The 12,537-nt window shown below is 33.5% G+C and overlaps 3 protein-coding genes across 4 annotated transcripts; all 3 read right to left on the reverse strand.

The window, feature by feature from the left end:
- Positions 1–343: 343 nt before the first annotated feature.
- LOC107910637 (RNA-binding protein 38) lies at positions 344–4,627 on the reverse strand. Of its 2 annotated transcripts, none has more exons than XM_016838566.2 (6): positions 4,485–4,627; positions 4,160–4,292; positions 3,430–3,565; positions 3,036–3,075; positions 1,673–1,937; positions 344–1,559 (listed from the first exon to the last, which is right to left on the reverse strand). In XM_016838566.2, exons 1-6 carry the CDS (start codon positions 4,572–4,574, stop codon positions 1,516–1,518), a joined length of 708 nt encoding a protein of 235 aa, XP_016694055.2. In that variant the 5' UTR covers positions 4,575–4,627; the 3' UTR covers positions 344–1,515. The 2 variants fall into 2 exon arrangements, with proteins under 2 accessions (XP_016694055.2, XP_040944678.1); XM_041088744.1 differs by having other exon boundaries at positions 344–1,579.
- An 832-nt stretch (positions 4,628–5,459) lies between these two features.
- LOC121214701 (plasma membrane ATPase 2-like) lies at positions 5,460–7,032 on the reverse strand. Its single transcript, XM_041088745.1, has 6 exons — positions 6,986–7,032; positions 6,737–6,856; positions 6,519–6,638; positions 6,335–6,419; positions 6,010–6,248; positions 5,460–5,741 (listed from the first exon to the last, which is right to left on the reverse strand). The coding sequence occupies exons 2-5, from the start codon at positions 6,836–6,838 to the stop codon at positions 6,148–6,150; spliced, it is 408 nt and encodes a 135-aa protein (XP_040944679.1). The 5' UTR covers positions 6,839–6,856; positions 6,986–7,032; the 3' UTR covers positions 5,460–5,741; positions 6,010–6,147.
- On the reverse strand, positions 7,020–8,566 carry LOC121214534 (ATPase 6, plasma membrane-type). Its single transcript, XM_041088306.1, has 6 exons — positions 8,473–8,566; positions 8,045–8,110; positions 7,837–7,943; positions 7,541–7,639; positions 7,321–7,458; positions 7,020–7,236 (listed from the first exon to the last, which is right to left on the reverse strand). The coding sequence occupies exons 1-6, from the start codon at positions 8,564–8,566 to the stop codon at positions 7,057–7,059; spliced, it is 684 nt and encodes a 227-aa protein (XP_040944240.1). The 3' UTR covers positions 7,020–7,056.
- Between the last annotated feature and the right edge of the window lie 3,971 nt (positions 8,567–12,537).

Consider the following 12,537-nt stretch of genomic DNA (forward strand, 5'->3'; position numbering starts at 1 on the left):
AACAACCACCCCCCTCCCAAAAAAAATAAAAAAACCAACAACAAATAAATAGGTAATGTTTCTTCAATTTGCTGGGGTAAAAACGTTGCTTTTGTCCACAACTTTAAAATGTTTTTCTTCTCTATTGTTACCTTTTCCTTTTTTTTTCTTTTTTTTTCTTTTTTTTTTTTTTTTTTGAATTAATATGGAGAAGTTATTTTAAGGATATAATGGGTTGAGGCAGTAATGTATGTTGTAAAAAAAATTGAATGGAAAAGAAATAGTTGGCAGTTGAAATAGTATAGTTATAATTTCAGCCAAATATAATTAAACACGACAAAATTTGAAGTTTAGGACATCATAGTTTGGTGATCAAGGACAAAGCATTAGCAACATAGACACAAGAGTTTGAAATGAAAGCATAGTAGTAAGTGGCAAATTCATTCTCAACCATGCATCAAGGTCATGGATGGAGAAAGAATCCCTAGTTACAATCCAAATCCATAGGCTTATACATAAAAAAGATTAACAAGTTCCACAGAGAGGGATGAAAGAAAAGGAAAGGGAAGTGATATTGCGATCGAGAGAGAGTGATGGTGATTACCTAAGTCTAACCATGGTTGGTCCGTTAGAAGAAAAGAACCCTAAAAGGAACCAAAATATCTCCCAGGGTTACATGCAAATGCTTTGAACTCCACATCCATTCATGGAGTTACTTTTCATGATGAAACATTAGAAAAGCTAAATGCAAAAGGCAAACGCTACTAACCCTTCTATATATGGTTTAATCAAAATGGGCTAATACTTCCAAAGTTTAGCCACAATGAATTTACAAGAAACAAGTGTTAGTAAGTAAACTTTATCTTCCCTTTCCCTAAGAGAAGATGTTGTTAGCTTCAGACATATTATAATAAGATCTGAAGTGATGTTTTCTGGTAGAAAAAAACATTTATAAAAATATGACTACATGTTCTCCTAGTTTTAAACCCTATGACTACATGTCAATGCAAAAAAAATGAAAAGAAAAACCTTGGGGGCATACAATGCCCTCAGATTTTGCTAAAACTGCCTCGTTGTCAAGAGGTGATTAGCCGTTTATGTGAGGCTTGCTTTTTGTGTTGTTGAAATTTACAGTTTTGCAAACCATCTTTTTGTTTATTAGCCTTGCCTGGGCTAAAAGTAACAAAAAAAGTCTGTTTTAATTTGCCTTTTACCGGCGCAAAAAACTTTCCCAACATAGCTCATCCAATAGCTGAAGTTGGCATTTAGATAAAAATACTTTGGTTCTCTTCAAGGAACCCTTGTTTGACAAAGATGCAATAGGAAAAAAAAAATGCATGATTCTCCGGCTTCGGAGGTGATTTTCAGCCCCTATGGGGGGCTTTTCCTGTGTGCAAAGGCCCAGATGCCAAGCATGGGCTTTGACTTGAGTTAGATAGAGGCAAAGGGAGAAAGAGAACCATGGTTAGACCAAAGGCAGAGAATTTAGAGCAACTGAGTATTTTTGGAGTAGCTAGCTATTTTGGAATGAGTCTCTCAACGATGTGGAATTGCAGGTGCATGAAGAGGCATGGTCACGCCTGTGGATTAGCAAAACACACTGTCAAAGATATTAACATTATTATTTCGTTGAACTAGGAAATACGGCATGTTGTTATTTGAGAAAATTGATTTAAATAGTACTACTACAAACCTGATTGTAAGGGTGGAGTGGGTGCAAGAGACATGGGCGCGCCATAGTGCTGTGGGTAACTCCCAGTTGAGAACTGAAAGAGGTGATGTGGATACTGGAGACCATATCCTTGGCCGGAAGAGTAGGCAGTGGCTCCACCCCCGGTTCCTTCTCCGAATTGAAGATAGGGATAGAATGTTGTTCCCGTGCCAGTAATCAACCCACCCGGTCCAGCACCGTACATTGGAAACTGTGCTGTGGCCCCTCCATACACATTATAGTAGCTCTGTACCATAACAAAGTTGCAAACAGTTAGTAATATTGCTCAAATTTACATGTTGCCACTTACAGGCTTTATACTTTATAGCCATGGAATTGCAAGAATCAATTCTTTGGTGAGGACATTCAATTGGAACAAACCTAGCTAAGACTAGGAATAAAGACTGCTAGTTTCACAAATTTTTAGAAGAATAATGCAAGTGTGGGGGATGGACCACTGCTTCCAATTTCTAATCATGAACTTGTTGAGGACAAAGCAAAGCCTCCACAGCTGTATCCATATGCAAATGCAAGTGCTAATGTCAATGCTGAGCCAATCAGTACAAAGGCTCTGACCTAGTCAGCCGTACATATAAAATGTTTCACCCCCACCAGTCGTCACTCTTTAACTGTGTTGGGTAAAATTAAATAGATTTATATTTGACGTAAATTGGTAAAGTTTTGGTGAATTATTATGTCATTTTAACAACTCAATTGATGGTCACTAGCCCCGTTTCAAATGAATACATTAAAAAAATTAAAAATAAATAATTTAGAAAAATATCAAATATTTATATTTAATTTTATTATTAATAAAATATTTCTGTGAGATTTATTACAAAGGAAGATTAAAAAGTCTTAAACCCCCGAGTTCCTTGTTATCAGGATATAAATTTCTCAAAATATAAATCTATATTAAATTAGTGGAAACAAAATCACTAAAAGGCGGGACAAAGCCTTCCGCCTGCCAGCTACAACCAGCGAAAAAAGTTATCTTCCTCTTGCCAAGTCTGGCTATTCTTTTTCTTGATAGAAGCTATTATTTTATTCTAGTTCTTATGAATTTAACCCATTATAAAATCGATTATCATTTTGAGAGGAAATTAATTAAACATATAATAACCATTAGAATTTAGAAGTAGAAAGAAGCATCAAGGTAAAAGGTCAATATCTCCTTGAATTTCTTTTTTTTTTTAAAAAAAAGAGGAAGCTTGAAAACGCATCCTAAGGTGTAGTGAAGATAAAGCAAAAGGAAAAGGAGAAATATTTAGTCATCAAGAGAGAGAGAGAGAGAGAGAGAGAGAGAGAGAGAGAGAGAGAGAGAGAGAGAGATGTGTGTACAAACCGTGGGGTAATTAGAGTAATCTGGCGAGTATGAAGAGTACCTAAAAGAGTGTGCATGGAAACAAAGTTTAGCAAAATCACTTTAGAGAATCGTAGTTGAAAAATAGAACATTTTATTTAAATCAAAGCAGAAATATGGAATTTGCCTTTATATCCCGGGTATGCATGTGCATTCGCATGCAAAGCATAACATAAGACGCTCTTTTATATAATATAACTTATATATATGAAATGTCATGTGTACATACAAAACATCACATGAGCTGTCATCATTATATTTGAAATATATAGAGAGAGAGAACAGATACAGATATGTAAAAGAAGTTAGAGAGAGAAAATGGAATATAATTAATGTCTCTAATTAATTAGTTTAATGGCATGAGAAGCATGCATACCCATAAACATTACAAGGGATCCCTTGTTGGATGGCATAATGAGGGGGAAAGGTTGCTGCCGAAGCAAAAGCTGTTGCAGTTCCGACTCCACCTCCAAACCCTGTTTGAAATGTGCTCATTACCCTAAAATTCCTGCCTGCAACACCAACCCGCTTTCATATTTATTAAATATTTTTTTTGTTAAACTAACACAAATAACAATCATAATCTTTCAGTATTGCTCCTTTAATGCATGAACACAAATATTATGGACATATTTCAGTATTTAGTAGTACTATTTTTTTCTTTGTTCTTTGTTTGCAGAAGTTTACAATAGAACAACAAAATAAAAGACATGAGTTGATCAGGATTTAGTAAATTTCCCATGCAGCATTACGCATAAGTTACGGGATAAGGCTGCTCCATTTTCCATTTTTTGAAGAATATTCTTCACTATATTCCATGGTGAATTTTTGCATGAAAATGGAATGTTGGTTGGGCCCTAGATATCAATTTCTTTTTCACTGATAACGTTAAACGTATAGTAAACACCTGCTAAACTTGACAATAATTAAGCAACCATAAAGCAAAAAGAAGGAAAAAAACAAAGAAAGAAATGACATCACGTATCTTTTACTTCAGATCTGAAATATACATATGCGATCACCTAAAACCTAATAAGTTGAGATAATTCCATAGATCATTTAGAAACAAATAGATTGAAAAGCAAGGAAACGAAGCAGTTGATTACCATGCTTTGGAGTAGAGGGTTTGGATCTTTGAACACCCAAAGAAGCAAGGTTGCAATTAGCCCTTCTCCCATCGATCACAGGAGCAGCATCAACGCAAGCTCTCATGGCGGCATCCGGTTCACGAAACGTTACCTATGATAATAATAATCCAAAACAAAGCAGCACATTTTCAATCTCATCATCTACTTTGGTTTCACTCTTTTCAAAATCCATCACTAGTGACTAGATCTTTTATTTGCTTGAAGATGAAGTGATAAAAAATATAATATGGAAATTGAAAAATGAAGTTAAAAAAAAGGTGAGAAGAAAGGAATGAAACCATACAAATCCATAGCCTTTAGATCTGCCAGTGGCCTTATCAGTGATTACGACAGCCTCCAAGATGTCACCGAATTGCTCAAAGTACTTCTTCATGGTATCCTTGTGAGTCTCCCATGCCAGCCCTCCCACAAACACCTTAGATCACGTTTGGTTCGCTGTATTGGATTAGAGATGTATTGGATTAGAGGTGTAATGGAATAGAGGTGTAATAGCAAATCAACTGTTTGGTTGAATGTAATGGAATAGAGGCGTAATAGTAATCTTGTGTTTGGTTGAATGGAATAGACGTGTAATAGCATAATGGAAAAAACTAAAATGACTAGAATACCCTTAGCATAAATTTGTCTTGGTAAATGATTATTGTTATTGTTATTTAAATTTTAATAAGATTATTATTATCAATAATAAATAATTTAATCATATTTAAATATAATTATTATTAAATATATTTTAATTAAAATATATAATTTAATAAAATTCTTAATAATTAATATTCTGATATGAATTTACTCAAATAATAATATATGATACTATAAAATATAAATTAACATAATTATTATTAAATATATTATAATTAAAATATATAATTTAATAAAATTCTTAATAATTAATATTCTTATATGAATTTACTCAAATCATAATATATGATACTATAAAAGATAATTTAACATAATTATTATTAAATATATCTTAATTAAAATATATAATTTAATAAAATTCTTAATAATTAATATTCTTATATGAATTTACTCAAATCATAATATATTATACTATAAAAGATAATTTGAAATAATTAATATTAAATATATTTTAATTAAAATATATGATTTAATAAAATTTAAAATAATTATAACTAATAAAATTTAATAAGTGAGTAAGAATTGAACTCTAAAAATAAAAAAAACATAACCATATAGAATTGAACTCTAAAAATAAAAAAAAACATAACCATATTGAATTATCATCAACAACTCGATTGAATTTACAACAATTCTGAATTAAATGGAAGTACTGCCTCAATATCTCACTTCAACTAAAAATATAAAGTAAGAATTCAATAGAAGAAATTCAAGCCGATACAATATCTCTTTCACCCTGCTCTCAACTCCAATTGGCCTTCCATGAAACCAATTCTTCACTTCAAACAAAATAGCTCATCAATCTAGCAGGAAAACGAATACTGTCCAAAGTTGCCATTGGAAATAACCTTCAACTTCATGTGTCCATTCAAGTTAAGGGAAAAAGCAATCTCTGCCAATTCTGGATTTATATGATGCATTGATAAATCAGGAAAAACAATCTTTCTGACTCCTAATCACACCAAAAGGAGAAGGGGAGAGTAGCTACTTGAAATGGTACATTTTAAAGTTGCAGTAACAAGGAAATAAGATTTGTCACTTTAACTTACAAGGAAATTAACAAGTATGATAGATAATATTCCCAAGTAAACACATATAAAAGTGAACATGCTAGTGTGGCATAGGCAAACACGAAAAACTAGAGAGGAAGTCAATGATTATATACTTACAGTAGATAAAGATTGATTCAATCAATTCAGGAGAGAAAAAGAGTGCAGTGGCTTATGTATTAAGAGTTTTTCAAGCAACCAGATGAACCTGAAATTAGCATTTCTTTTAGGATACAGAGTGAAAAAATGAAGAGATGGTTAAGAAAATGTCAACCACATAGATTTGCATAAGCAAGCCGCAGTGTGCAATCCTCCCAATAGAGGCCTGAGCTCCCCTTTGAAATTTCTTCCCTTGGGTTCTGATTGCAATTTAAAATGACAACAAAATCATCATCAATCACTATCCTAAATATCCTGGGACACAAAAATAAACCTTTGCAATTACCATCAGAGTCAATGTATGTAATTGCGGTACGTTTGTCGACTGGGTTGAATGGAAGAAAGTGAACCTCTTTGATGTTTGCACGAGCCTGAATATGCAAGGTTTCTTTCATTATTTGACATGAACATCTAAAAGAATCAAATGAAAAAGAGAACCTTGAAATTGAACATTTTTTTTGTTGTATTACCTCCTTCGGGTCTGCAACCATGTTAATGATGGCTGCATCAATAGCATCCTGATTTTCCAGTCTGGAGGCTCTTGCTGCTAGCAGAACAACCAAGTCTTTGTCCATATTTTTGCTAAAAACCTTAAGAAAAAGGTGAACATGGCTATTTAACCTTTATCTGAAAATTGAGTCATTGCAAGAACTAGGAGTTTCAAATTTTTGAAGTCCAGCTATTGTACCTCAACAAGGTTCCGATCAACGGTTAGACGATTCAAGGTCAGAGTTCCAGTTTTGTCACTACATAGAACATCCATTCCAGCCATTTCTTCAATTGCAGTCATCCTTTTAGTAATGGCACCCTAAAAAAACAAACCAAACAATAGATTTGTAAACAACGTAGAATAAGTATTTCAGTTTGTCATTGTGCTGTTTTGGATGTTTTAGCTTATTTTTACTGGAAAATGATGTGCATGGAATAAGAGTTGTACCTGTTGAGACAGTCGATGAGAACCGATTGCAAGAGTAACAGATAATACAGGAATTTTTACATGATATATCTTCAGTTATTTAATTGACTTTTATCACTATCAAGTAGAGCACTTGCCTGATCAATTTTAAGTGGATCGCCTTCAAGAAGGCGAGCATCTGCAGGGATGATATCTCCAAGTTTTATGCTAATTATATCTCCTGGTACTAAAATAGCAGCATCTGTCTCTTGCCACTGACCATCTCTGAGAACCTGCATAAAAGAAAAATGATTATGAAAATTTAGACATTATTGTATTTGCAAAGGCATTAAAGAAACTTGAAGAGAGTTGCAGACCTTTGTTTTAGGAGCCAGACGAGCCATGAGTGCGGCTGCAGCATTTCCAGCATTGTTTTCCTCAATGAAACTGATTGTTGAATTGATAATCAGAAGGCATATAATCCCTACAAAGTCCAGCCAGTCAGGACCCTCACCCTGAAACAAAACAAACCGCAGAAAGCTATCAGGGTGACCATTCAAGCTTTGAAAAGTATATGGGGAAAGATATATAACTTACTCCACCATTGGCAAGGACAATGGCCATCACTGCTGCAGCTTCCATAACCCATGATAATGGGTTCCACATAAAACTTAGAAACTTCAAAAACTTGTTTTCCTGGAGAATGATAAAAAAGCTAGCATTGTCACAGTGCTTCAAACCAAACCAGATAAACTACAGCTAGTTTAGCTAATAGGCTGCAAGGCCTTACTCTATTGCAATTTTATAATTAGAACTACAGATAAATAATGATGATTTAACTGAAAATTTGAAACTCTATATATATATATATATACGAAATTACGGGTGCTTACGGGCTTCTCCTCGAGCTTATTCTGACCAAAAATATGGACTCGAACTTCAGCATCTTTAGATGTAAGTCCTGCACGGGATGTTCTCAGTAAAATAAATGATCGTAAAACTGAATTTAAATCACCAAAAACGTTAAATAAAATAATTGACATTTCTTTTACCTTCTAAATTTCCATTGAGCAGCAGAAGGAACTTCAACAGGAGGCAAACCTTCATGCTTCCAATCGGAAAAAGCATCTAATGCATTGAAACGAATATCGTTGCCGCTTGCGACGTCTTTAAGAGAATCAAACAACTTTCACCGAATATCATTTCCGGTAAAGTGGCGAAGTTTGGAGTCTTTGTTCCCATTGTTGGAGAGCCAATAAGTTGAGAATCAAGCGGTTACCACCATGAAATAGCAACAGGGTCGAGCGGATGAAGAAGAAGAAGCAGTCTGCTAATGAGTGATGAAGAAGAAGCAGATGTGGCGGCAGAAAGGAAGGAAAAAGTTATGGAATCAGAAAAATCAGAAGAAGCAATTAGGAGGGTAAAACAGGGTAGAAAAATGGGGAGAACTTAATACGCAGCAAAACAGAGCTTTTCATCCGGAATAGAAATCGGTGGATTTTGGGGATTAGGTCTGTAATGGATTAGACCTGTAATAACAATACACTGAACCAAACAATGGATTAAAGGAGTATTAGTGTATGTGGTGTCACCAAATTGCCCTGTCAAATTAGCTGGAGTCATCTTCTTTAATTTCTTTTACTTCTTCCTTCACTACTCCCAAATTAACAATCAAAATTCAAAAAACACTAATGATATTTTTTATTTCTTCTTCACCCTCTCCTTGGTACCTCTCTGACAATCAAAAGAATTAGGTTTAGGTGAGGGAGAGAGAGGGGGGAATTGGGAGGGAAGAGAAAGCAAAAGTTAGATAAAAGAGAAAAAGACCCTTGAATTAATTATACATAGTTGCCCCACCACCGCTTTACATTATGCATTTCGCTTTCTCACGCGCGCCCCTCTCTCTCCCCGCTTGAATTAATGTTGTGCTTCAGCAGCTCAAGCCACCACGCGCTCTTCTGAGAATGGAGTTCACTAGTAGCAGAATTATTATGTCCTCTTAGCTTAGCTGTACCTTCTATTATTTTAATTTTAAGGACAGGCGAAAATTACTTTTATACCCTCCACTTTTGAGATAACTACGAGATTTACCAACCTGATTTATAATTATTGATTCGAAGGTCCTTAGTGGCAGAAACGGAACGGGGAAATTTAGGAAACGCGGGAGGTCAACGGTCAAACATCCAATTGCTTGTTGCTTCTGTCTAAAGCTGTGATTCTGTGTATATTACATTTAGACAAAAAGAACCGAAGGAATTACAATTTGAGATGGCATTGAAAAACAATTTAGTACATTTAGCTGACAATTCTGGACTGTAATAATTATAATATTTTATTATGATTGGATTAATTTAAATTTTTAAATATATCATATTAGTTGGAATGAAAATTTGTTTCTAAAAAAATCCTATAATTTTTAAAAATTTTAGACTTCACGAGCAGATTAAATATTACATATGTTTTATAGTGTATAGTAAAAAATAAAAAATTAAAATATAAACAAATGTATCACTTGTCACACTTTTAATCATGTTTAACTCAACAATTTGTGTATTAAATAATTACCTTTAATAATATGCTATTCCAAGCTATCTATCTGAGTCTAACAGTTCACCTAAAATTTTAGAGAGTTTGGAAAAAGTTATTAGGCTAAAAAATGAGCTTAGGTAAAAAATTAAGCTTATTTAAAATATTGATTGAGCTCAAACTCAAAGCATTGAAGGTTGAATCCCGATCTATCCACCCCATTTCCTAATTTTTGTAATATATTATACTATGTTTTTATGTATATTATGTAAATTATATCACATAAAAGTTAAATTTATTGTTAGAGTTGTGTGACACAAATTCCTATTAAATAAAATAAGAAATTGCTTGCAAGTCAAGTTAAACAAAATATATTTTCTTTGTAGAAGATTTAGTATTTATTAGTATAATATATTTAACATTTATTAGCATAATTTATTTGACATATGAATTTAGCCTATAAATAGGCTCTTTTACAATATTAGAAAACAAACTCATTAAAGATTATAACTCATAACATGTAATACCCCTAACTCGTCTCCGTCGCATAATTAAGGTTATGGAGCATTACCAAACAATTGGAATAACATTTATCATCATAACATTAAATAAATTAATATTGTTAAAAACCAATCAAAAATATGCATTTGATCCCTAAATTGAGCCTTCAAGGCCTTAAAAATAGCTTAGAAGCAATTCAGGACTAATTTGAAACAAAACAGAATATTTGGGAAAATTTTGCAAAATTTGAAAACAAGGGTCACACGGCCGTGCGACAAAGCCCAGGCTGTGTAACAATCAAACAAAGGGACACATGGTCGTGTCCCAACCTGTGTCTCTCCTTGTGTAACTCACTGAGTTGGGTCACACGGCCGTGTCGCAAGCCGTGTGCCAAATCGTGTAACTCTCTAACTTGCGACACACGGTCGTGCCGCAAGCCATGTGCTAGGTCGTGTAACCCATTAACTTAATACACTAAGAATTTACAAATGACACACAGTCGTGTAGCCAGACTGTGTGTGTTACACGACCGTGTGACAGCTGTGTCCCAGGCCATGTGATCCATAATTTGACTCTAAAACAAGCCATTTCAAGGCCAAAACACACCTAACCAAACATCCCATTTGTACACACATTCAAGAGATTCAAACATCATTCAATTACACCTAAACATACCATTTCAAACATCCTATTTCATCTAACCAATATACCATTCAATGGAACCACATTTATACTAAAACATCATTAACCAAAACAAGTCAATAAGGCCATATTCCAAGCACAAAACCTAGTTCCTCAACTACCAAATACATCACATGTAACCATTTGTATATCAATACAAACATACCAACAAAGATCATGTACTTCAAATACCTAAATATGGCCAAAATGGCCTAACTTGACAAGGCATTAAAAGTGTAAGAGTATGCCCAAAGATCAATCATGAGATGGTTGTAATAACATACTTGATTTATCATGTTTATTAATATAAGGCGTTGCCATTATTATTTCAGTTTCTTTTATGTGTGTATAAATAAACTGTTCTATAATAATGTCCTGAGAATAATATGATTATTCTTAAAAGATCCTTAGTCAAGTATTATTGTTGGCTAGGACAATAATAATGCATTAAGACTAACATGTAGTTGATTGATGATAAAGAGTTTTCATTGATATAGAGTGTCAAAATCAATGCATGAATATGTGTGTTAGAGAACAACATATTGGACTGACCCGTTATGAGTATGTTTCTTGGATTATTATGTAATTGTCACAACATTACTCATAGTGGTTAATATGTATATGATCCTCAGACTTGAGATCATCATTATCTCAACATCGTGAGTTGTATATTTTGATACAGTCAAACATACACCATACCTGGTTGTTCTATAAAGGTTGATGTTGGATATACCACGATCTATGTAGAGGGATATGGTTGATCAATATAAGATAAGTCTCTCCTACATAATGGGAGTAATATCTTAGGCCACTTGATTGAGTGAGACTAGAAATGCATAACCATGCTCAAAAAAGTTGATATGAGATGTCATACTTATTTGTATATTATAGTCTACTCAAGATATCAAGGAACATGGGATGGACTATGCAAGTGTGACTATTCCATGACTTGTGTCCAACCCAAAGATAAAGGACTTGAGGATTAATGCATGAAAGGTTAATCGCAAAAAGGTTATGTTGAATCATGATTTCTTATAACTTAGGTAGCAATGATGCATTACTAGATGCCACTCATTGTTTGTAACATTAGAATCGTTCTATTATTACTGCTAACAGTACAATAACCTACAGGGCCACACCCTATGGTTGAAATGAACGGAATAAAATATAGTTGGTATTGTGTTTGGTTGTCACATGAATTAAATTAATTGCAGAATTAATTTAATTGGGTAATCAAATATCGAACATATTATATGTACAAGGTTGTTGTACATATAATGAGAACATAGTTCTATTAATATATGAATTTGGTTTGTATATAAATTCAAATAAATATAGTTTACGTAAATTATTATTATAATTAATGTAATTATAATTTTCAGTTTAAAACATTGTTATATTTATTTAATTTCAATTATGATTATTATGTTCGAATAAATATTTAATGAATTATGATTCATCATATATATACCAATTATAAGAGGGAAAAGTGTGTGTTTTTAAAAAAAATCCTAAAAAAATTAAAAATCTCGTTTTTCTTTGCTTAAAAAGTCTAGCAGCTGTCAAGCAAAGTGGCTCTCCAAAATAGTTTTGGGGATTTCTTCTGTTCATTGTCAACTGGGTGGATTACGTAAAGGCCGGAGTTACAAAAGGTTGCGGCTTGGTTCGATAGTAGATCAGAATACTCGTTGCCGAAGCGTCGTTGTCTATCTAGTTTAAAGATTTGGTAATTTCGAAACCTTTATTTCACCCCGATTCGTTCCTCGCACATGGATCCATGGTTTGGATCACCGGATGTATTAATTTTTGCTGCGCCGTGAAGGTGCCGGCGTTCCAACAAAAAGTCCATCAAACCAAACATAAACTTCAAAAGCATATACATACCA

This window comes from Gossypium hirsutum, chromosome D02, assembly GCF_007990345.1.
Source record: "Gossypium hirsutum isolate 1008001.06 chromosome D02, Gossypium_hirsutum_v2.1, whole genome shotgun sequence".
NCBI classification, from domain to species: Eukaryota; Viridiplantae; Streptophyta; class Magnoliopsida; order Malvales; family Malvaceae; genus Gossypium; species Gossypium hirsutum.

Excerpts from the sequence above, each read along its gene's own strand:
- LOC107910637 (XM_016838566.2), bottom strand. The coding sequence starts at position 4,574 with ATGAAGAAGTACTTTGAGCAATTCGGTGACATCTTGGAGGCTGTCGTA. Across the intron at positions 4,293-4,484 it reads GATCTAAAGGCTATGGATTT|GTAACGTTTCGTGAACCGGA; the intron begins GTATGGTTTCAT and ends TTATTATCATAG. Across the intron at positions 1,938-3,035 it reads ATTACTCTAATTACCCCACG|AGCTACTATAATGTGTATGG; the intron begins GTTTGTACACAC and ends GTTATGGTACAG.
- LOC121214701 (XM_041088745.1), bottom strand. The coding sequence starts at position 6,838 with ATGACTGCAATTGAAGAAATGGCTGGAATGGATGTTCTATGTAGTGAC. Across the intron at positions 6,639-6,736 it reads TTGATCGGAACCTTGTTGAG|GTTTTTAGCAAAAATATGGA; the intron begins GTACAATAGCTG and ends CTTTTTCTTAAG. Across the intron at positions 6,249-6,334 it reads TACATACATTGACTCTGATG|AACCCAAGGGAAGAAATTTC; the intron begins GTAATTGCAAAG and ends AATTGCAATCAG.
- LOC121214534 (XM_041088306.1), bottom strand. The coding sequence starts at position 8,566 with ATGACTCCAGCTAATTTGACAGGGCAATTTGGTGACACCACATACACT. Across the intron at positions 7,640-7,836 it reads ATAAGCTCGAGGAGAAGCCC|GAAAACAAGTTTTTGAAGTT; the intron begins GTAAGCACCCGT and ends ATCATTCTCCAG. Across the intron at positions 7,237-7,320 it reads GTCTGGCTCCTAAAACAAAG|GTTCTCAGAGATGGTCAGTG; the intron begins GTCTGCAACTCT and ends TCTTTTATGCAG.